The 25,513-nt window shown below is 40.5% G+C and overlaps 1 protein-coding gene across 1 annotated transcript; it reads right to left on the bottom strand.

Annotated features, from left to right (window-relative positions):
* Nucleotides 1–2,313: 2,313 nt before the first annotated feature.
* Nucleotides 2,314–25,313, bottom strand: DDX17 (DEAD-box helicase 17). The gene is made up of 13 exons (XM_089528167.1): nt 24,853–25,313; nt 21,883–22,021; nt 18,481–18,580; nt 18,136–18,269; nt 15,281–15,346; nt 15,023–15,164; nt 13,893–14,053; nt 13,638–13,810; nt 12,875–12,985; nt 12,025–12,086; nt 10,787–10,846; nt 6,680–6,916; nt 2,314–5,160 (listed from the first exon to the last, which is right to left on the bottom strand). The coding sequence occupies exons 1-13, from the start codon at nt 24,894–24,896 to the stop codon at nt 4,646–4,648; spliced, it is 1,944 nt and encodes a 647-aa protein (XP_089384293.1). The 5' UTR covers nt 24,897–25,313; the 3' UTR covers nt 2,314–4,645.
* Nucleotides 25,314–25,513: the final 200 nt, after the last annotated feature.

The following is a 25,513-nucleotide window of genomic DNA, read 5'->3' on the forward strand; positions in this document are numbered from 1 at the left end:
CTCCAGGAAGGTAGCTGAAGTCAAGCCACTTCTGTGTAGTGAAGGAGTCCCTGCATCAGAAGGTCCAAGATACTGGGGAAGGTACATGGATCATAGCCAGGTGTAATACATCCAAAAACTATGGTCTCTGAGGCCAAACTGGGACTATGGGGCCTCCTCTCAACTTTCTCATTACTCTGGTGAGGAAAGGAAAGGGAGGGAAAAGATAAAGAAGAACCTGAGGCAACCTGCATCATAGTTCATCTATGCATGATACAGAATCTTGGTAGCTTGTGAAACAAATATAGCTGCTGTTAGAACATCAAACATGTCCTCCAACTAGTATAACCCTATTGGGTTTAGGCTTCATCCCCCTGGAAACAGAACATATTTGCTGAGAAAATCTGCTTGATAGATGTCCCCTGAACATACTAGGCTGTTATGGATAGATCTGACTGTTCAATCCATTTGCTAGGCCTGCCCCTGCCATCACCACTGGCCTAGGAGTGGCATTAAAAATGTTGTCTGCCTCCTTCCGTTGGGGCCTGAAAGTCTGCCTATTGACACTACAGAAAATGAGACTTAGGTCAATTTGCCTTTTTGCCAACTGAAACCAGCAGGGGGTGGGGGGTGCAGAAAAAACGAAAGCGGTGTTGTTTTTTAAATTTAACGCAAGCAGGAGAGAAAACTAAAGAAACTGAGGATGAAATCTGAGACAGAAGAGCGTGGAGATGGAACTGTGCAGTTTACTGCACAGGCGCAGAATAACCCATGTGTTTGATTCGGAGAGACCATGAAGGAGGAGGAAAACAAAGCAATGGGAAAAATTGCTCTGAGCACTGGCAGGAAAAGAATTAAAGGCTAAGATGGCTGAACTGGGAGAAATCAGTTCAATTTTTTGTTTAGATATCATGAGGCTTTATGTGACTTCCTGCCCATCTCTGGGCAGTGATAGGAAAAACATAGGATGTGCGGATTCCTCCTCCTTTCACCAACCCAGAGAATCTGTGAACACAGGCCATGCTAGTTGGGGCTTCTGGACGCTGAAGTCCAAAACACCTGGAGGACCAAAGATAACACTACTGGGTCAATCCAAAGGCCATTCTAGCCCAGTATTCTGTTCAACAATGGACAACCAGTTGTCCATGGGAAACCCACCAGTAAGGCATAAGTCTTATGAAGACACCCTTCATTTCCTGTTCCCCAGCAACGATGTACAGTGCTATCGTTTCTTTGATGCAGTGGATGATACACATCCATTGCTCTAACATCTATAAATATATAATCAACCATGTTTAAAGTTTGTAACCACCACTAACTATCTTGGATTCTATTAAATTCCACACCAGCATATTTTCTTTTGCAGCGGGTCTTTGCTGTGGATTGGTTCCATGATCCCCCCATGGATTCCAAAATCCATGGATGCTCAAGTGCCATTAAATACAATGGTATAGTAAAATGGTTTCCTTTATATAAAATGGCAAAATCAAAATTTGCTTATTGGAATTTGTATTTTTAAAAAAATATTTTCAAGCCATGGTTGGTCGATGGTTGAATCTGTGGATAAAAAATTCATGGATACAGAGGGCCAACTATATTCATCCTGACTCCTCAGCTTCACTGGAGATTGCCAGTTCTAGCATGAGAAAAACTTCAATACACTATGCATAACTGTTTAGACTTCTTCCTCTTGCCTTTCCCCCCCTCTCAGCACCCGATAATGTAGTATCTTTTTTATAAGGTACATGCTCCAGTTCCTTGATTGTTCTAGTTCTCTCTATATAATTTCTTTTTCCAGGCAGTGACCAGTACTCTTGCAGTCTCGCCACAAATTTATATAAGAGCAGTATATTTTAGGTCTGTCTCCCTTTTTCATGACATCCAAAGGGAGAATATAAATAAAAACAAATATGGAACTGACCTTTTTAAACACCTGCAAACTAGGTCAACATTTTCTTCAAACTATGCCCTACAATTGTAAGATCTCCTTCTTGGTCAGTCATTGCCAGCTCAGATCATTAGTGGGATGTATGTGGATTTTGGGAGGAAGGGGCACCAATATGCACCATTTTACACTTGTTAACAGGAAATCTAATTGCAATATTAATACCCATCTCCTAAATTTGGAGAGACTCTTCTAGAATCCAATGCAATGCATTTTTGCCCTAACCATGCAAAACTGAGTATCATCAGCAGAAGTGATCCTCACTGCTCACACCTAATACCAGATCATTTATGAACAACTTAAACAACACTGGTCCCCATATGGATACCTAAGAACCCCAATGCCTTCCTATATGCCTTTTAAATGAACAAAAAACCCAAGAAACCAACTTTTATTGACAACAGTGTTTTATTCATACCTACAAAAGAAAACAAGATGGTATCAAAAGGACAATTTACAAACTAATAATAACATAGCTTTTTAGTATGCTGTGCCTGAACACCACCGAGCTATGAATCTCTCCATTCAAGTCTTTGTTAATACATAGGAATGTATTCAAATATCAGCAAGGGTTGAAACGGAGCACTGATCCCACCCAAAGAAGCCTCTAAAGTTTAGAGTCTAAATATTTTCAACACAACAAAGCCCAAGGTGATTTATCTGAAAGGAAAGAAATGCTGGATTGGTACTTTTACAAATGTTTACTATGGAAACAATAGACATGACCATGTTGTCAGCAGGACTCTTTAGCTGGTAAGTGGAACTAAGCAGCACCAGGCAGGTCATGGGTAGTATATGCCACAGAGCATTCAATGGTTGACTAATACCCTGACAAAACATGTAAGACTCTGGGCTATAGTTGACTTCATACTATAATAAAGCACTGCAAGACCCAACACAATTTTATGCCTGCAAAGACTGCTAAATACTAAGACCGTACAGCAGTCCTGACTTTCCTAAAACTCCTTTAAGGACAATAGGAAGTATGCCTTCTCCCCACATACCCTATGCTTGTAATTAAATTCCACATGAACTCAAAATTGCTCCATACTGGTTTTTCAGGAAGGAAACAGATTACACAAGTGTTTAGAAAATGAATGTTCATTTCTTATCTTATTAGCATTGATGCTCACTGTCCAGACTTCTCCTTTTGCCAACTTACAGTTACAGAAGAGAGGCAAGAGGAATTTTAAAAACTGGCAAATGTTTCCCTCCCAGCCTGTGGCAACAACCTACCTGTATATTGTGAAGACAAACAACTGATTTATCATCCCCCAGATGGCTAAGGAACCCATATCAAAACCCCATTTTAATAAGCCAGCTCCACATTGCTGTAACAGGGCTGTCTTATTTGGCTAAGCTATTTATTTACCAAAACAGAGGGTAACACTGCATTCACAAACATCTGCGATCTCTTCCCAGGTTCTTTCAACATCCCAGGTGATGCATTACAAAAGCCAATTACTACCAACCCTTCTGCTAAGTCACAAGACATAACCCTTAATACTCAAAAGAGAATCCTGCCCCCACCCAGCCCCCAGCCCACCTAAAATCTTGCTTAGCTTGAAAAAATAACACATTAAGATTGGATGGAAGTGTTTAAAGTTCCATCCTTCCCTAACATTTCCTACAATGCTACCTACCTGTAAAAGCTGAGCATAAAGACAGCTGAAGAAATTCAATTCAAAAGCCAAGGAAAGCCCTATTCAGATCAGGATATGAATGCAGCTCCAAGACATACAGTATTAGCCATCTCTTCCTCCTCCCCAAGAAGAGGGGTTCAGATTCTATTCAAACTAAAAGAAATCTTTAAAATTTTAAACAGAAAAACGGAAATCATTTTATCAGTATAGTGGGATCTTGAACTTGGTCAATACCAAGTATTCTAGAAAGAGAGCACCCAGGTAGTATTCCTTACAAATTTTGCTGAAGTGCAAACTCAACCTCAGCAGTGGACACTTGGAGCAAGATTTCTTTTGTGATCCCGAGTGAAATTCAATTGCTAGTGATTTAAGAGCCAAAGAGAAACCCAATCAACTTAAAAATAAGATCTTGTGATTAAAACTAAAGTGAAAGTGCTTTACAACAGAAAGGAACACTCATCTCCAACACTGTTACATCCCTTTCCTAAAGGGCTGACAAGACATCCAGGAGCTGCAGAAATGCTAGCCAAATTAAATCTATCCTTTGTGTTTTCTGGGGAGTGGATGTTTGGAACAACCACAAATTGTGCCACCAATTCTAAATCCAATCTTCTGTTTGATTATTTTGTAGAAAACAAAGTCTTAAATTTAAATTGAGTAAGCAAAAATCACACCACCTTTAATATTCTGTTAAGGGAGCACCCTTTAGCACCATCTTTCTTGATGATTACAGCACGGAGAAGTTGTCCTCTCTGCAGCAAGTTTTCATACACAAGCCTCAGGCACAATGACAGTTGGACTGGGACATATCTGCTCTGTAAGAATTTTTCTTTTGAGAGAGAAAATAATCATTCCAGATTATGTAACATGCAAGGCTAAAATATGTATAAAGTAACTTTTTCCAGTCAATGCTAATTATAAAAACAAAATTGGTAATGTGGACTGGACTCTTTGTGGGTAGAATTGGGGAGGCGAATTCTACATTTAACCTGCATAGGGAAAACATCACAATGGGGAGGGGGGAGGAAGGAGGTTCTTAATTGCAAATCTTGACTGGTAACCACTAAAGCAAATGGTCTCATTTGCGTGAAGGGGGAGGGGGTGGTGGAGGAGGCGGATACTGATAGTTGGCAGTCTGTCCCATATAGCCCATCACGTTGGTGCCTGGAGGCTGAGGAAACTGTTGCGACATGAGAGGTTGTGGCTGTTGGCCCGAACGGCCCATCCCTGCATACTGCTGTTGACTGGTGCTTTGTGAGTTTCTCCCAGCGTTGGCAGTGCTGGCTCCACCATACCCAGCAGCACTATACTCTGCCGTGTAGCCAGTTGCACCATAAGCAGCTGTTCCATAAGCTCCCTGGGCATAACCATACTGGCCCTGCTGTGCCCCAAATGCAGAATTTGCACTCCCATATGCACTACCATAGCCCTTGTTGGCTCCATTAGCAAAACTGTCACCACGATCACGGTCTCGAAAGCTACTTGAATCTCTTCGGCCATCTTTAACACCCCGGAGCCTCCGTTCACACTCTTCCTGGTACATCAGATTGGGGTTATTGGAAGAATTACTGGTACGGTAACGAGAACGGCCACCTGGAATATACAGGGCTCCATTTAATATAGTGTTAAAGGGCACAGTCAAAATCTCTCTAGGAACAATTTTAATTTGCAACACTAAAACTATTTTTGTCTACACATGTAAACCATTTATTCTTTTTTCACATTATTCAGTCACCAATTCTAATCTCTAAAGATCTGCTTTCTTTTACATAATGGGAAGGGATAATCAAAAAGAGCCAAATATTTGGTGTTAACAGTTATAGTCTAAAAAGGAGAAGAAATGGACCATATTTCAGAGGACTTTGGTCTTTTAAGCAGATGTGGAAATATGCCCATCTGTGAGGAAAGTAACTTGAATTTGAACTTTTTTTTACTATGATGAAAAATAACTCCATAAAATGAATAAATGGTTTTTAAAATAGTACAGATTGGAGATCAGAGTCTTCCAGAGTCCACATGACTGTGATGTCTACTTCGGTGGTGTAATAGAAACTATCAATTGTCCCTCTTCCAGGCTAGTCTTGTAATGGCACAGTATTGGATGGCACAGTATGGACAGCTTGAATGCAGAGGCCTAACAGAACATGAACCGTTCATTAGGCTACCGTCCAGGTTCAAGGAAGGACAGCAGGGATGCTGCCAGGAATCCAAACTGCTACCTCTCAAATTTAGCCCCTTCTCTGATACAATGATGTGTGTGATTTGAAGCATTATCCCCAATTCTTTTTTCTTTTTTTGAATAATTGAGAATTCTCCAAATCATATGGCAACATTTCACAAAAGAGATGAATAACTGAATTTTTAAAGTATCCAAAACACGTTGCAGAAATAATCCAGTTTGAGACTGCTTTAACTGTTCTGGCTCAGTGCTAAGGAATCCTAGGAACTGTAGTTTGTTGTGTTAACAGACCTCTCTGACAGAGAAGGCTAAACACCTCACAAAACTACAGTTTCCGGAATTCCCTAGAACTGAACCAGGCCAGTTAAAGCGGTCTCAAACTGCTTGGACCTATAATACTCTACTTATATACAAAGCATGCCTGACCCATTTACATTTCTTTTGGCCACTAGTACAATAGGCATAACCATATGGAATACAGAGACATAGTTGGGTTAGTCTGGAATTTCAGTACACAATGAGATCATGCACTATCTCTGTGGCTAGCTAGGTGTTAGTCTCAAAAGTACTAAAGGATCCCTTTGCATATGTAAGGAAATTTATTATTATATTTTCTTATATCCTCCTTTTCACCAGTCCGCAGCTCAAGGTGGTTTAATAAAAGTTGAAACAGATACAGGAAAGGGTACAATGGAATGCCCTATAAAAGAAGCTAGCTAGGTAAAGATGAGGCAAACAGAAGCAACATTAAAAAATGATAGAAAAACTGGAGTTGACTGAACTTCTGGAACAGATAAATCACATGAACATATAAATTACCATCATAATTCTCCTTAAGATTTCAGTCAAAGAAGGAATCACTTGATAACACCTTATTTAATGCAACTATAGCTACTTAAATCCAAATAATATATAAATAGCAAAATTTATTACCTCCGCCACCACCACCACCTCTATGGTCTACAAGCTGCATCAGTTTAGGATTGATAGCTTGATTGGCTTCCTCTAATACTTTTATTAGTTCTCTAGCCTGTTTCAGATTTCCTGGTGTGAAGAATGTATAGGCAGTGCCTTTGTTGGTGCTACGGGCAGTACGACCAATTCTGTGCACGTAATCCTCCGAACTGTTTGGATAGTCGTAGTTTATCACAAACTTTACATCTTCCACATCTTGTGAAGCAACCAAGCACAGTGAAGGGTTCAGGAGAGGGTAGTGGAAGGAGGATGTGCCAACAGAAGGTGGGGAGCACAAATGCAAGTGACAGTAACAAAAGAAAAGAAAAAAGTTAGTAGTTGTTAGGAAAAATTACAGTACAGACTCTTCCCAACAGAGCAAAAGGCTAAACTGATATATGTATGCCCATGGGAACCATGAATTTGGGTTCCAAAGCTGACAAGTCAAAGCAGTTCACCATTTTTCTCAAATTCATCCATTCTTTGCTGCATGCACATCATGAAAACACACATTACATCGATGTCTGAACATCTGACTTGTGCAATACAGGCAATTTTACCCCACAACAACAGCCTATCAAAAAATGAAACAAATGTGCCACTCTTTTTACAGACACAGCAAACTGGACTGGGCAAGAGAGAGAACTGCAAATGTCTTTAACTCTGTTAGGAGAAGTCTACAAATCTAGTAACACTTACCTTATTGCCACAAAGTTTTAAGTCACAACATTTTTGTTAGAAAAAACATTAAATGCTAAAATAAGGTTTGCCTTTGCCATCTAAGTTTTAGCTGAGATAACAGTTGCCAATTTGTGACAGTAAACAGCTGGACTGTTTAAATTTTCCCTGTTCAGAGGCTCACTATAATAACTTTTGATCATAGCAATAATTCCATCTCAATTTGACTTCTATCATAGCATTGCCTATAGTTAATTTAACTATAAGGAGATAATCTCAGATACAAATATTCAAAGCCTTAAGGGGAAAAACACCTGAGATTTCAAAAGCATCCAGGTCAGAAAATAATAATGTGATGATAAAAACCTGTCATACAACATTCAGAAAAGTAATTTTACAATAAAAATTACAACTTGCACTTACAAAAACAAATCTGCATTTTACAGAGAATATTTAGATATATCCAAGATAAAACACAGATTGACTTTCCTTTTAAAAATGAGAAACATTCCCTGTTTTGTTACCAGACCGATGCACACTCCCTCCTCCTGTGGGAAATCGCTGCAGCCGATCCCGTCTCTGCCTTTTATTTTTGGCGGCCTCCTTTCGAAAACTCCGCCCTCTGACACGGGACCACTGGAGCGCGGGGAGCATGCATCAAGGGTCCATGGCAGCGAGGAGAAGTCCCCACACACGCTCGCTCTGTGAACTGGCTTAGATGCTTCTCTGTAGCCCCATTTGGTTGTCAAGCGCCTGAGAACCTGGGTTCACGTAAACGTTTCAGGTCCTCCAACGCTTGCTGTCCCCTCACAGGGCTTAAAGGGGGCAATTGTCAAAAATGAAGATGCTAAAAATTACATCCAAAAGATCAGGCTGCATCTATTGCCCAGACTGCATCAATTTCAAATAAAAGGATGGGGACTGGGGGGGCGGGGTGGATAAAAGTGGGTTGCAGTAGTGGCAAATGGGTGTCATGTCTGTTTCTTATTACACTGAGGGGGGGCTCCTCAATCTTTCCAGACTCCAAAGTCCTGAATCACACCAAAAAGTGAGAAGGCAGATTTCACAGGGGCAGCGCGAGTCTCCAGCTAGGGTGCAAGTTGGTGCAAGTATCTCAAAGGGCAAGTGTTAACATAAGGGCAGGATAATGCACTGAGTGCACTCACATCTTCACAGCTAGGATTTAGCTGGAGTCTGACAAACAGTAGGCTATGGGGCCTCAGCAAATCCCATTCTGTACATCCATTAGTAAAGTCGCTACAATGAGTATTATCAGGAAACACATTCTTGTTAGAAAGCACAGAGATCATCAGTTAACAATGAAGGCATCAATGACTGGATTTTCGTAGGAAATCCATGGGAGAACAACAAGGAAGAGAAAGAAGAGGTGAAGGCAATTTCCACCTTAGAAAGGTGTGTTATCAGATCCAGACTATCTGATGGGGGGATGAAAACACATACTAAAAAAGTTACTCACTATCTATCTTGCACTGATGTCAAGCTTCATAATATTTCTTCAGAGCTTTACAAATTCAGTTCTTGATTATTCTAAAGATAAATATATCTGACTAACTGGGGATGCATACCCACTGAGATGCCCCCCGGAAAAAGGACTGAACCTCTGAATATTAACTGGGAGGGGCAGAAAACTAACAAACACCATCATATAGAGAGCTGCTTCGACCACCAATGTAGATATGTCCCCAGACCTGCACTGAGTGATCGGCAGCTGATATCAAAGTTTCTGTTAAAGAAAACAAACAAAAAGAAATTTAATGATTTGACTTTAACAGAGTGAAGCGTAACCAATCTTTTTTTTTTAAAGTAATAACAGTGCAGAGGGGAAGTTCTTCTCGCCTGGGGATTATTCACAAAGAAGCCATTATGAGGGACTCAACTTACCTGGAAGAGTTTTCTGAGACCAATGTTCATTTGAGAAGAAGGAAAAACCCTGGTGACTCATCCAAAAAAGTGCGCGCCCCTGATCTATGTTTTAGGTAGAAGCCTTCACTTTCCAGGAACTTGGAGGAATTCGTCCAGAGTTTTGCCAGTTAGGTATCATAAGGTAGCAAACTCTGGGCCCCAAAACAAGCCAAGATGTTATTTAGTAACAAGAAACAGACTCTGGTACCTTTTCCCCACAGCCTCAGTAAAGTGGAGAAGGCAGAACGGGGAGACTGTTTTCCTTAAATAGTATCCAAAGGAGTTGTTTTGGGGAAATATGAGAAAAGGGCTGATTTTAAGTGTCTAGGCAAGATGCACAAAGAAGCTACCAGCACACAGCAAGCCTGCTTTAAAAAACACTGCCAAGGAAAATCCTTCATTAAAATAAACCTGGCCTCACCCCTTCTCCTAACAGGTCCAAGTTCTACCTGCACAGATCCAGACATGACTCCAGAGGACAGAGACTGAAATCCACATGAACACCTCTACAGAAGGGAGAATTCAAGAGATGGCATGGATGAAATTTACATTATGTGAGTGAAAGCTACCAGCTTTTTTCATATGTTCATCACATTTAAGGGGAACTAAAAACAAGCTGACTTAAGTATTTTTAAAAAACATGAATGTAATAAATTCTCATGTACTGAAAGTCCCTTTGAACAACCTATGGGGTTATTTCACTGATTCTGTGTGAGATGTGCCATGAAGTGTCAACCCACTAAAGTTTAACATTACCAAACAGATCCCATTACTAAACATTACTTTCTTCCATATTTCTCAAGTATCTACAATGACTGTAGGATCTATTCACAATTCTAATAAGGGATGTAGATCTTATTGACTAGGATAAAAATATGAAAGTGGGTTTGTTTATTCAAGCATTCAAGAGAAACAATATTTGTAATACTGAGGAAAAAAACCTTGCAGCTTTTATTAAACCTCAGCAGTCCAGTTTAGGAGGAAAAGTGAGGTACAATACTTATATGTAAAAATACAAAATATGTTCACATGCATGAAGCAGTGTTTCAGAGCTGGGGGAGGATCTGCTTATCTAACATGTTAAGGTGCAATTATGTTAGTAATGCATGTGGAGATAAAAGGGGTTTTAAAAAGCTGTTTGCTCTGCTACCCAGTAATTACAAACAAGAACTTAGTGCTTAGCCATCCAGCCACAAAAGCTGGAGCTGGATAAGGAGAGGGTGTGTTGAAACAATTGGGCTGAGTAATTGGACGTCTCTTCTCCCCACTGGCGATCGATAAGTCATGCCTAGGCCTTGCTGCAGACCAAAGCCTGTTCACTAGGAGCAGGAAGAGATTTTGAATATGAAAGAAAAAAAAGATCAATGTTAAAAAAAGGCATTTCACATGTTGGGGAAAGTCACGCTTTATAACTCGTTGAAACAGAAGTGTCAAGCTAAAGAAATGACCTGAAAAAGCAGGCCAAAGAAGCCCATGTGTACAAACCTAGCCCACGAGATGCAACATCCGTAGCAATGAGGATCGGAGCCTTTCCAGAACGAAACTCTGAAAGAAGAAATACTATCTTGATGTTTACTAGTCATAAAACCATATTTAAAGTCACAGATTTTAAGTTTAACTCAGGGGCTGTCCATATGGGGCAAAAAGTCCATGTTCTCTCTGGACTTGCATCCAAAACCACAGGGCCAGGATCAGGCCAGATTCTGGTAGGCTCGATACGGATACAGTAAACAAGGCTTAATGTGGCCATTTGCCATAGAGATTCCTGGAAACTCAATGGCAAAGCCCAATTGATTATAGACCCCAAACCACATTTTTACCTTACTCTCCTGTTGCCACTACTGAAAAGATCCATCACCACATCTGATGCAGAAACGGGGCACTTGGCCACATGGGACAGCCAGGCGCCCAGTTTCCATGTCAGATGCTGCGATGGGGAGGAGGTGTCTTTTCAGTAGTGGCAACAGGAGCCTAAGATAAGGGTCACACTACAGTATCAGGTCCATGGCATGGGGACAGGCATGAGTGTAAACATCTGCCCATCCCCACACAATCCCAGGAACCAAGCCAGGCTAGCACCCAGGCTTAGCCTGTGCTTTCCTGGCCCATCTGCTCAGGGCTTTGATTTAAGGGTTCTAGAACCAGACTTAAGATTTTAATACTGACACATCTTAGGACAGGGGAAGGCCCAGTCCTCCATTCATCTGCCATGGCCCTGTCCTCAGAAGGAAAGAGAAGGAGCAGGCACAGCTCCACCAAGCCTAGCCCAGGGACAGAAGAAGGGCCTTGTTCCAATCTTCTGCCATGGCCTTGGCCTCAGAGAGAAAAAAGAACCAACTGCTAGACTCCTTCCCCAATGACATTCCCTTCTCCTTTTGTGTCATGTCTTTTTTAGATTGTAAGCCTGAGGGCAGGGAACTATCAAATCAACAATTTGTAAACAGCTAAACTCTGAATGAATGAAGTTAATTATATGGAGCTAGCTCTGAATGTTACTTTTCAAAGCTATGTTTGTTCCTCCCCAATACTATTTCCATCAAAAAGTAGTACAATGTGTATAGCAAAACTAATATTTAAAAAAGCTAATTTAGCTTAATGCTAAGCATGTCTAGCATTTAGATAGAGTCACAGTCAGCTTACATTATACCATTTGCTGATCACACCACCTAATGACAAAACAAAGCATTCTTTGGTAAATCAGCTAGCTTCTTCCTACTACTCACCATTAAGCACCCAATCTCGCTCTGGTTGACTCTTATCTCCATGAATACACATAGCTGGCCAACTAAAAAAAAAAAGTTTTCATTAGTTTTGACTGATGCCTACCCAAGTTCCAGAAATGTTAAAGTATTATAACAAATTGAAATGGACTGATTCAATAATCAGTACTATAATTAATCAATTAACTTAGTGACTTTTAAGAACACAAACAGGGCCAATAATGGAAGACTCTTGGGCACAATGAAAAGAACACTATGAGAAAAACAACTCTACAGTTTTTTAAGAACTAGTGTGCCCTTCCCATTTGCATTTAGCTTTCAAATATTTTTAGTTAATTATCTATCAGTGCACCTTCTTTATCAACAATTTTTTGTCTTGTTTTGTTTTTGTGTTTGGTTCTGCTTTTGCCTTGTTTTGTTTTTGCTTTTGCTTTGTATTTGTTTAGCACCTCTGATTTTCCCTTTTCCCCTTTCTATCTCCTGTTTTCACTAAAAAAATGAATAAAGATTGAATATTGAATACCGAAATAGAAAATAACATAAAGGTTGATAAGGGATAAGGGAGTTGTTTTGATCACGAGATATATAACATGATGATATGTTGATTTCATTTGATTTGGTATGTTTTTTGAATATCTGTGCAATAATTAAAAAAAAAAACGATGTTAATGGACATCTCATAATTAAAAGCTGCCTGTCTTCTCCAGCAGTCCCTACAAGACAGCAGCACCATTTCTTTTATATATGAATTTTCATTACAAATCAAACACACATAGGATTGGGGTTGCAAAGGTTAAGACTTATACATTGTCAGCTGGAAAAATGCTTGTTCAAATTAGGTCCAAGGACCTACCCATCTCTACGCATTCTTCGAGTTAGGTCATCACATCTTCGTTTAGTTTCCACAAAAATAATTGTCTTGTTCTCCTTTTCAGCCATGATTTCTTCCATCAGCTGTATTAGTCTTTTTTCAAAAGTTTTTTTTTAAAAAAAAACACAAATTATACAAAAGAACAGATTAAATACAATAAATTAATTTAATGTCATTATTGAGATAAGGTCATCATTGTTAAAATCCTAACATTCATGGGTATAGTTATGCTGACTGAGGTAAAGGTAGTGGTAGTAAAAAAATGAGAGAAAAGACAACAATAATCCCACTTTTACAAGTCAGATGTTTAACAGGTATATTGGAGCTGACTCTGTTTCTCCTCTTGTTGCCTCCCTGCACAAATGCTCAGAGAAGCACTGCTCATGTAATACATAACACCAGCAGTGTATCACAATAGGATCTTGGCCTTTAATACTATTCAGTCATTTGTAAATAATTATGCACAACATTTAAATGGCATGTTAGAACTACTGGTATCTCAGTCTAGTCAGCTGAGGCAAAGTATCTTGGCTTTGTTTCTCAAATTAATGAACAATGAATATTTCAATGGGTGCCACTGTTTTATGTAGGTGACTTGAAAGCCGAACAACAAAGAAAAAACATGTAAAATCAATACCAAGTTAGATTTGGCACTTGCTAATCTCAACTTAAAAAGTAATACACTTATAAAGATGTGTGTATCTAATTTGCAAGCAAACTGAGCACAATATAACAGCATCCATACTTATGATCCTTCTCGCTTTCCATGCATACATCCACTATTTGCAGGATATTATGATTGGCGCTCAGCTCCAGATTGCCCACGTTGATCTGGACATAGTCATGCAAGAAATCCTCAGCCAACTGGCGGACCTCCTTTGGCCAAGTGGCACTCCACATTAGAGTTTGCCTATCAGGCTGAGAGAAAAGTTGGATTATTTGGATGATGCTCTTTAAAATGAGAATACAATAGAAACTAATACAGTAACGTTTTGCATACCCGTATTTGATCAACAATTTTACGAATCTGAGGTTCAAAACCCATATCCAGCATTCTGTCAGCTTCATCCAATACAAGGTATGTACATCGACGAAGGTTAGTTTTCCCTGCTTCCAAGAAATCAATTAGACGTCCAGGTGTGGCAATGCAAATTTCAACACCTTCAAGGAATATTTGGGCAAAGAGATACAGAAAAGTAAGCATTCAATTAATCTTAGACCTGTCAAGCTAAAAATCTTAACAAATATCAGAACACATATGGAAAACTGTATACACACATGCATTATATTCATCTACACAGTATTAGAAGTGTCTACATCCTATAGCAAATGTGGGCAAAGTGTGATCCATGGGCTGCATGTAGCCCTCAGGGCTCCTATAGATTAAAAAAAACCCCTTTTTACTCCAAAAAGACCCTAAATTAGCTCTACAGGGCATGGAGGGCCTTTTCACCATGTGGGCGAAACAAAATTTTGCCAACCTTTTCAGAAACTTTTTTTCTGCCTCAAATGCACACTAGGGAGCCAGGAAGGTCCAAAATCACTTTGACATTAGAAGGCTGGGGGAGGAGTAAAACGTTTTGATTTTTCGTTTTTTGCAGGAACAAGTGTGCTGGGGTGGGGGTGGTTTGCAACCCTCCAAGGAGTCCTGGGGGTTAATTTAGTCCTCACCCTCCACAGTCGCCCACCGCTATCTTATAGCTTAGAGGTTGGGAACATATAGCCCATATGCCACATGGGGTTCCCTGAAGATCCTGGGCCCACCTTTTTAAAATGTATTCAATACATAGGAAAAGGAGCTTACAAACAAAAAATGCCTCAGAAGCATAGCTTTATTCCCCAGGTCTTGCACTACAAAAAATTCTCTGGAAATCCACTGTTTTTCAGCCAATTTCAAAAACCAAACATCATATCCTATTACTTCCAGTTGTCCTGGGAGCAGGCATGAATGGCCTCAATCCCCACCTTAACTGATCTATCAACTGTTCATATAAAGTTTATCTTAAGAGACCAAGTTTCTATTACTGATCTTTTGTACTTTTTTGAATAAAACATGCACATACAGTACTGGAGATAAACACACTGATCTGATATATCCAGCATGCACAACATCAATCCACAATTAATTACCTCTTTCTAAGTCCCTGATTTGGGGACCTTTGGGTGCTCCTCCATATATACAGGTACTCTTCAGTCTTGAACATTTACCATAATCATCAGCCACCTGCTGGACTTGCTGGGCCAACTCTCGGGTAGGAGCTAAAACCAAGCACTGCAAAGGAAGCCATCCAAAATACCACATGACATTTCACCAAAGGCCCATGTGTGTAGCATGACAGAGCAGAAAGAAACATGTACATAGAAAGGAAAGCCCAAAAAGGTACTCACAATTGGACCATCCCCCCTTTCCAAATATGGCTGATGATTGATGTGAACAATTGCTGGCAATAAGTACTATAACAAAAGAGAAACAAACATCCATTAGAGGAGATAAAAATGACCAAGGCGTTGATTAGTGGCTTTTAACAATGGATATACACTTTTCCCTCCACATTCACTGGGGTTAGAGGCACAGGATGAATGTGAAAAAACTGCAAATAATAAAACACTTATGTTTTTACCTGAGAGAACACTTCTCTAGGAGTCTCTAGGTCCTCCAGTGCAACTCTGTGGTCAACATCTGCCAGACCTTGACCACAGAATTGTGCTAGAGGAGCTACAAATGCCTAATAGAGTGTTCTCTCTAGGAATCTCTAGGTCCTTCAGACCGACTTTTGGTTAAAGTTGACCTAGATATTCCTAGAGAAAACACATTAATAAAATATGTAGCCGCAAATGTGGAGGGACAAGTGTATATGTGCAGGGAGAGGCAGGAAAATACAAATAAAATTATTATTATTATTATTATTATTATTATTATTATTATTATTGCTGTTGTCCATTAATAAACTTTTAATTATAAATTACACCACCTTTTCTCAACCTTTTAATCCTGAAGGAACCCTCCAAAGAGCTTTCAGGTCTCAAGATCCTCTGAATAAAAATTATCTCTATGGCTCTGAAGATCAGCTTAATTGCTATTAGAGACACAGAAAAAATAAATCAGGGTTTGGTGTTGTTTTTTAAATTAGAGTTCCCTAGGATTCCACAAGACATTGCGACTGAAAAGTTTTTTTTATAGCTACATTGATTTTTTTTCAATCACAACTTCTTGTGGAACCCTAGGAAACCCTAGTTGGGAAAAAAAACCTGATGTATACCTTCTATATCTCCAAAGGCAATTAAGCTGATCTTCAGAGGACTGCATTAATGGAGGATGGAAGAAAGGAGAAAAATTTCTTTATTTCAGAGTTCTATGGTTCCTATATCCTCAGATCTACATAGGTTTTGCATCACCTTAAGTTTTAGACCCCTTACTGAATCCAGGTATGTGTTTCTTTTAAGAGGTCACGGACATAACAGCAACACCATCCTTCAGTCAATCAGTCAAATAGATAGACAGCAGAGAAGGACTAATATATGCTCTGTCAGCAAAGAAGAGGATGCTGCTGTTACTGTCATACCTCCGTATGAGGGAACATATTACAATCAATATATATTCAATCATAAAAAGTGATGAATATCATACAATCTGTATTTCATAAGTCAGAAGTGAAAGGGTGCTTCCTTGTTTAAGTATGATACCCGTCTAGGACTGCAATCCATCTGTACTGTCACGGATACAAGTCGAAATTAAAAAGTGGGACTTAATACATATTTGTTTATGTATACAGCATTAGGCCACATGAAACAAAATGGGAGGGGGGAATCATACCCTGCCAGATTACAGACATATGACCAAACTTCATATGAAGTTTCATAGTCAGTATACAAGATTTACAGACATTAGCCTTAGGTGGAAATTATATTTTAGGATACTCTGTGATTTGGCTCCTACAAGTGTCATATTAACTGTAACTGAATGGAATAAACTGGAACTCAATGGGTCCCTTAGAATCATAGAATTGTAGAGTTGGAAAAGATCACAAGGGCCATCCAGTCCAACCCCCTGCCATGCAGGAACTCAAAGAATACCCAACAGATGGCCATCCAGCCTCTGCTTAAAGACTTCCAAGGAGACTCCACTACGCTCCGAGGGAGTTTGTTCCACTGTCGAACAGCCCTTACTGTCAGGAAGTTCCTCCTAATGCTGAGGTGGAATCTCTTTTCCTGTAGCTTGCATCCATTGCTCCGGGTCCTAGTCTCTGGAGCAGCAGAAAACAAGCTTGCTCCCTCCTCAATATGACATCCCTTCAAATATTTAAACAGGGCTATCATATCACCTCTTAACCTTCTCTTCTCCAGGTTAAACATCCCCAGGTCCCCAAGTCATTCCTCATAGGATATGGTTTCCAGACCCTTCACCATTTTAGCTGCCCTCCTTTGGACACTCTCCAGTTTCTCAATGTCCTTTTTGAACTGTGGCGCCCAGAACTGGACACAATATTCCAGGTGCGGCTTGACCAAAGCAGAATACAGTGGCACTATTACTTCCCTTGATCTAGACACTATACTGCCGCACCACACTGTTGATTCATATTCAACTTGTGGTCTACTTGGACTCCTAGATCCCTTTCACATGTAGTCTCGTTCAGCCAGGTGTCCCCCATCCTATATCTGTGCATTTCATTTTTCTGCCCTAAGTGCAGTACCTTACATTTCTCTGTATTTAATTTCATTTTGTTAGCTTTGGCCCACTTTGTAGTTTATTCAGGTCATTTTGGATTTTGATCCTATTCTCTGGGGTATTTACAATGCCTCCCAATTTGGTGTCATCTGCAGATTTGATAAGTATGCCCCCAATTCTGTCATCCAAGTCATTGATAAAGATGTTGAATAACACTTGGTCCAGGATGGAGCCTTGTCACTTCACTCCAGGATGAAAAGGAGCCATTGCTGAGCACCCTTGCAGCCTCCCTACTTGCTACGCCTTGGCCAAAAACGTCCACTGACACTCTCAGGGTGAAATAGAACATTCTGCCCCATTTTGACTTCTGGCTTTGAAACCAGACCTATAAGTGGCTGACAAAGGGAAAATGTGGCAAAAATCCATATCATAAGTGTCCAAAGAGGGCAGAATTGGTTGTTTTTGGCCAGGACTCCAAGAACCTAACAGTGGTGGATATAGTCCTCAGATCTCTAGAAGCCACGAATCCCTGCTTTAAAGAGAAATATAGACAAAATGACCCTACAAAAATACATACTGCCAATGTTTTTCCGGAGCCAGTCTGCGCAATGCCCACCATATCACGACCGCTAAGGGCCAACGGGAAGCCCTGACATTGAATTGGAGTTGGTTCTGTAAAGTGCTGGTCCATCAAGACATCCATTACATATTCTACAAATTAAAACAGATTTGCAAACCAACAGATAAATACAGACAGAACATTTGTTATGAACTATTCTAATCAATTTGTGCCAACTAAGGCCAAAGAGTAGTTTCTCCAAGCAATATATCAAGATAATCTTTGGAGTGAATACATGCAAATTTTTGTCTTACCACCCACCAAACCCAACACTGGAGCTTAGCAATATGGCAAAATACTCACGTGGAAAGTTACACTGGTGGAAGGCAAATACTGGCTTAGGGCAACCATCAGATCCTCGAACTGTAATCTCTTTCTTTCTTCTCAGTTCGTCCACCTCATACTATTTAGAGGAGTGGAAAAGGTCAAGAAAACCTTGTGAGAAGGAACCATTTTTTTTCTTATATAAACACTGGCAAACATTAACAAACAGGTAACTCCCTTCATTTCTATAAACAGAACTGTTTCTCATCCATTTGTGTCTATCATAAACCTTCCACAACAGTTTCTTTGTTCTGACAGCTTCATCTGATACAGATTCTTTCCTCCCTTTTAAGTTTCATTTTTACAAACTTAACAAATTCCTAAACTGGAATTGGAATTCATGTCCAAAATGCCATCTAACACAGGAATGAAAAAACTCATTTAGCAAAAAAAAAAAAAAATTACACTATGAAGCATTATATATTTATTAAACATCATTCTGGTTTCAATTGGGCTGGAAGTTACTTTTCTGAATTATTGCCAGCAAAAGACAAAATTAGTTTTATTTTTATATTGAGACACAAAAGTAGTTCAAGTCACATCCTGATGAAAATTTAGTCAGCTTTTCCCCCTCTATCAACACATGAAATTTTATCCTTTTGCAGCCAACAATCTAAGAATATTAATTCCAAGGAATATTTCAAAATAGACTCTTAAAACCGGTTTGTTTGTTTTTTTGTTAAAGATTAAGTTCAAAAATGCCCTCTGAGTTTCTACACAAGAAGCTTTTTACAGAAAAGAAGTCATGCTAAAAGAAAAATGGATAACATATAGACATCTTTTGAGTATAAAAAATAAAAACAAACCAGGAACTGGAGTCAGAAGTTAATACCGTATTTTCCGGTGTATAAGACGACTGGGCATATAAGACGACCCCCAACTTTTCCAGTTAAAATATAGAGTTTGGGATATACTTGCCGTATAAGATCACCCCTCTTCCAATGCACACCAAATAAAAATTTAAAAAACATCACTGCATTTACCCCAACTCGTTCTCTAATCTTGGCTTGTTTGCTTGCTTATCTCTCTCTCTCTCTCTCCCCCTATCTATCTATCTATCTATCTATCTATCTATCTGTCTGTCTCTATCTATTTCTCTATCTATCTCCCTCTCATCTATCTATTTATCTATCTATCTCTCTCTCTCTCTCAATCTCTCGCTATCTCCCTCCCTCCCTCCCTCCCTCCCTCCCTCTCTCTATCTATTTCTCTCTCACATCTATCTATCTATCTATCTATCTATCTATCTATCTCTCTCTCTCTCTCTCTCTCTCCCTCTCTGTCCATCTCCCCCTCTCTCTCTCCCTCCCCCTCTCTCTCTATTTCTCTCTCTCTCTCTCTCATCTATCTATCTATCTATCTATCTATCTATCTATCTATCTATCTATCTATTTCTCTCTCTCTCCCTCCCTCTCTATCTCTATCTATCTCTCTGTGTCTATCTCCCTCCCTTTCTCCCTCTCTCTCTATCACTCTCTCTCTCTCATTTTTTTTTATTTTTATTTACCCCAGCCTGCCTTGCATGCAGGCAGTGCCCTGGCCTACTATAGGCCAAGTTTAGGGGGCCTGATGCCCACAAACCCCGGCTTCCAAAGGGCTCCAGAGGGCTTTGGAAGCCGGCAGCCAGGGAGGCACCCCCGTGCCAGCTTCCAAAGGGCTCCGGAGGGCTTTGGAAGCCGGCAGCCAGGGAGGCACCCCCACGCCGGCTTCCAAAGGGCTCCGGAGGGCTTTGGAAGCCGGCAGCCAGGGAGGCATCCCCCACGCCAGCTTCCAAAGGGCTCCGGAGGGCTTTGGAAGCCGGCAGTCAGGGAGGCACCCCCAGCGCCAGCTTCCAAAGGGCTCCGGAGCCCTTTGGAAGTTGGCAGGACAACCAGGTAATTGCGCTGGGTTCCTGGGGCTCTCATTACCGGCGTACAAGATGGCCCCCAACTTTTGATCCCATTTTAGAGAGTCAAAAGGTCGTGTTGTACGCCGGAAAATACGGTAGTTTTCAATGGTTTTCATGTAGACTGATATATGAACAATTCAAAATGGATGAAAAATCATTTGGTTTTGACTTGAATAAGTCTGATTTGATGATAAAACTGTATTGATTGGTAAAATGTAAAAAATGTTATTGAAAATGGATATGGAAGAAGAACAAGTAATTAAGGAATATATGATCATGGCTATGAGACTTCTGTACATGCAGAAATGGAAGAACAAGACAATTATGAAATACTGAATACTGAAATTGTTTCATTTGGCTGAGATGGATAGGATAAGCTGACTGGCCTAATTATAGAGAAATCTCAGAATAATTTTAAAATAGATTGTTTTTGTTGTGTGCCTTCCAAGTCATTTCTGACTTATGGCAACCCTATCATGGTGTTTTCTTGGCAAGTTTCTTCAGAGGAGGCTGCCACTGCAATCCTGAGGCTGAGAGAGTGTGATGTGCCCATGTTACCCAGTGGGTTTACATGGCTGAGCTGGGATTCAAACACTAGTCTCTCAGTGTCTTAGTCCAACAAACCACTACACCAAGACTGGGAACCAATAATTGCTTTCTTTCAGAAACAACAGGGGAAATGCGCAATAGTTGAAGATTAGTAGGATTAATCAACAGTAGAAATTTAAGATCAGGACTGATGATAGAGGAAGTCTGATATCATATCATATACAACAATTAGCTGAAAAGTTGGTAGTCGTTATTGCCTTTTCCCTCTTTTACTTTTGTAGATTTAGTAGCATGTTTGTAATTTTATGTTTATTTATGTTTTGTGCACATGTATTTTTTGTTTTATGTATTTCCATTATATGTAGTTTTATATATAAGGTATAAAAGATTTCTCTTAATAATTTTTTTAAAAAGAATATTCTCTTCAAAATACACATTCCAAATGTTCACATTTAGAAAAGTTAAAGCAGCTCAGGAAGCTACCACAACACATTTTGAAATGTGATTTACATATATAAACACAGATTCCAAGCATGAAGTGCAGAGGCAACAGAATCTCTTGTGGGCAAAAATGGGCTTCAAGTGACAAAGCTGTACAGGCCTTGCAAACTAGAACATGTTCTCTCCACCACAGGAAGACTGGGATAGAAATATTTTTTATAAACTTAATAAGTCAGTGAAAAAACCACTAGCTCAATGTGTAGAACGACAAAGCAATCTGTAGAAATAATTCTATTTATTTTTCATATACAAGTCTCCTTTAATTTGAATTCCGAAATATTCCTTTTTTGAAAACATTTTTCATGGGTGGTTGACTTGGCGACACTTTTGCTATCTGATGGTTCAATGCACACAAACCGTTTCATGCACAAAATTATTTAAAATGTTGTATAAAATTAACTTCAGGCTGTATGTATCAGGTGTATATGAAAAACAAAACGTACTGGAGTGAGTCTTGCCACTTCTGGATGTTCAACATAGAAGTTTTTCTCAAATTTGGGCAATTCATTCAAATCCCATTTTTTCTTACGCAGACGTTCTCCAGGGTTGCCAAATTTTTTGGGAGGAAGAGGACTGCCAAACCTTGAGGAATTACATGGAAAAAAGGTTTAAATGTTTGATGAAGACATTTCAGCAGCATTAATCTGAGGGGAAAAGTCTGAAAAATGTCTCATTTCTTCACCATCCAATGGCTGAACTTAAAGAAAACAACAAAAACTAACATTCTCCCTCTAACTACTTGCTTTGCTATAGCTCAAACTAACAAAAACCTAACCTAAGAGGAAACATAAAAATTGTTGTTTATCTAAAACAAGGAAGCTATGCTTCAGCAAATAATGACACTACCAACATATGAAATATCAAACATGAAAATATATTCTTAAATCTTTCTTAATATATCTTTCCAAAGGAAACTTCAAAACAGGCAGAATGTAAGCAACAAGCGTATATGAAAAGTCAATTTAAAAAAAGTTAACACTGTAATCTACACATCTTTTTAATGGGTTCAGCAACAACTTACTGAAAATCTAAGTACTACAATGCATTTGAATAGCAATGGGTGATACTGTCAAAGCCACAAATGCTAATTTTGAACATGTTTACTCTGAAATTATTTTCAATTAGGTTTACTGGATTTATTTCCAAGTGTGCACAGGACTGAAGCCAAACGTGTCGTAAATGGTATGTGTCAGTAAAACATAAGATGGTGCAATTTGCACTGAAGCAAATAAGCATAGGACTGTACTGTTATTAACTATACCAAAGAGCTTATCTGTAGTGCACTTCCTGAAATATGCTCATACTTCTGTAACCAGTGAAATACTGACTTTCGGGCTCCACTGCAGAAGTATTCTATCACTAAATGAGTTACTAACATTATACTCAACTGCCTTGTTTCCCTCGACCCTACAACAGTCCCACAGTATCACAGACATGTTGTAAAACAGGAGGACATCTCAACAGCACCTGCAAGTCCCAATTCCACTTTGACCACTCAAGTTATAATTAACCAGACTCAAAAGGGGGTGCTCTTGACCACCCCCCAACTGCAAAAATACTCTGAATTTAGAAGAGATGTTCCATCTTCTCCATCGCTATTTATCTCACTACAGCCTACAATGTTCACCGGAAAAAGTGCTGGTTACCACTTTGGAAGTTAATTCGTGAAGAGGAAGTGAAAGTTTCAAAATGTCAAGTGAGAAGTGCCTTGGGCCCAAGATGCCATTCTCAAGAATCTTCTCCCAAGACTAATTTTATTGAGTTCTATTTTAAAATTTCATTTTGCCTATTTTCTAAGGAGAATTGGGGCCAATAAAACTGCTCTTATGTTTTATTATTTTTGTTTCAAAATGTTTGTCTGATATAATAAAATAACAATAGTACACACACTTACTCCACTTGATCTTAGCCATACTAGTTATAATTCTGCCATACTCTTTTTGAGTATCAACACGCATTCTGAAGACAGAGGACTTCAGTCATATGTACATCTACCTTGGAATAACCATTAACCACCTTTGGCCATACTTATGAATTAATATGTTTATAAAGTTTCTGTGAAGAGTGCTCACAGAAGTGTTTAAAAATCTGAATATCAAATGCACAAATTAAGCCTGTTCCACATCTACAAAGTACACAAGAACAGAGCTGGGTTCCACCCTAACGGCTGCAAGTTTTGCTGCCAACAAAGCAAAAGCAGTACTAACCCGTTACCGTAAGATCAACAACTATGACAAGTATCTCTCAAGGTACCATAACACTTGAATTGATGTTGTTGTTGTTGGACAAGCTAATCCTATAACTTTTGTACCTCAAAATACTGCAGTAAGATGATCACTAGTGCTAAATGACTGCTGATCCACAGCATATTTACTTAGTTAAACCTCCTCGATTTCAACGCTTGTTGGTGCGTGTGCCTTCAAGTTGTTTCCACTTTCAGGGTACCCTAAACTGACTCTGTCAGAAGGTTTTCTGTGGCTGGGAGTGTGCGACTTGCCGAAGGTCATCCAGTGCATTTCCATGGCTGAGCAGGGAATCGGATCCTGCTCTTTGGAGCCCTAGTCCAATGTTCAAGCCACTCAAGCACACTCTGTATAATAATTTAACATGCCTAACTGGGATAGTAGCAAAAGTAAAACATAAGCAGCAAATGAGATGTGAATTAAACCATTTAGTGTTTCATGATACAAACATGAATGGGCTCCCATCCCAAATAAGACACACAAGAATGGTTTCAGCAGCAGCAGAGCAGAGTCACAATGAAGCCACAGGGCCTTTCCCCATAATCTAAGGCCCAAAACACTCCCCTTTGAGACTGCTTTAAGTGCCCTGGCTCAGCGCTAGGGAATCCTGGGAAGTGTAGTTTCATGGGGCCTCCTCTGTCAGAGAGAGTTCTGGTACCACAATAAACTACAGTTCCCAGGATTAACTGAAGGCAGGGCAGTCAAATAGGGTGATGATGTCTGCAGTGTTTGGAGACCCAGAGCCTCCTGGGAGGCTTTCTAGATCATCCGAGCAGCTAATGGGAAAAACCCAGAGGGCAAGCAACCTTTCTCCCGGAGCCCTTATCTCCCTCCTCCCGAGGCCTCCCGCTTGCTTCCCTCCCGGATCTCTCCGCCCTTCCTGGGCCCAAGCCCTCCCTCCCTCCCTCCCTCCGACCCAGGCTCCCAAGGCAAGGCGCCGGGGAAAGCCTGGCTCTGCCTGGTGCAGCAGTTCCAGCCATGCAGAAATAACCCAGTTCGAGACCGCTTTAAGTGCCTTGGCCCAGTGCTGGGGAATCCCGGGAATTGTAGTTTATTGTGGCCCCAGAGAAGGCTCAACGTCTCACAGAACTACAGTTCCCAGAATCCCCTGGCACTGGGCCAGGGCAGTTAACGCGGCCTCAAACGGCAGCCTTCCCGGGCCGGACTTACCCTCCGCGGTCCCGGTCGCGGCCTCGGTCTCCGAAGCCTCGCATGTCGCCAAGGGCGGGAAGGGGCTCTCTCTGCTGGGGCGGATAGCGAGGCCGAAGGGCCCTAAGAAGCCCAAAAGGAGGCTTTGGCGGCTAAATCTCCACCGAAGCAGCCCAGAGGCCTTATTCCCGGACTACAGAGCCGGATGGGCCCGGTTCCCGAAGCCTCCGCGGGCCGAGTGGAGCCAGGAGCCGCTGAGAGCAGAAGAAGGGCCCTTCTTTCTTCTCCGGCCTCCTGACACAAAATGGCGGCCGTCACCCGAACTCGCCTCTTCTTACGTTAGACGTCTAGCCGGCAGTTGCGTAAGTGACGTCCTTGAATAGCCGGGAAAGGGAGGAGGCGCGGGGTTTGCTCCGTTTGCGCCCCGAACGGCACTTTCTCACGCAATTCTATTCGGCTACGGAAGCTGCGTAAGGAATGCCAACGTTAGCCCTATTCTCCAACGACAAGCAGCGTAACCTCGGCCTACGTAACCTCCGCTACTTCTCCGCCGGTTTTCGCGCAAAGAAGTGGTTTCGAGCAGAGTTACGTAGCCTTTGTAGCGTAAAGTGGTTTGGAGAATACCGTCTTCCAACTGGACAGTGAAGGGGCGGGTTGGTGTGAAAGAATGAGTTCCTTTCGT

This window comes from Sceloporus occidentalis, unplaced genomic scaffold, assembly GCF_023333645.1.
Source record: "Sceloporus occidentalis isolate IW3139 unplaced genomic scaffold, rSceOcc1.0.p SCAF_5, whole genome shotgun sequence".
In the NCBI taxonomy this organism is placed as follows: Eukaryota; Metazoa; Chordata; class Lepidosauria; order Squamata; family Phrynosomatidae; genus Sceloporus; species Sceloporus occidentalis.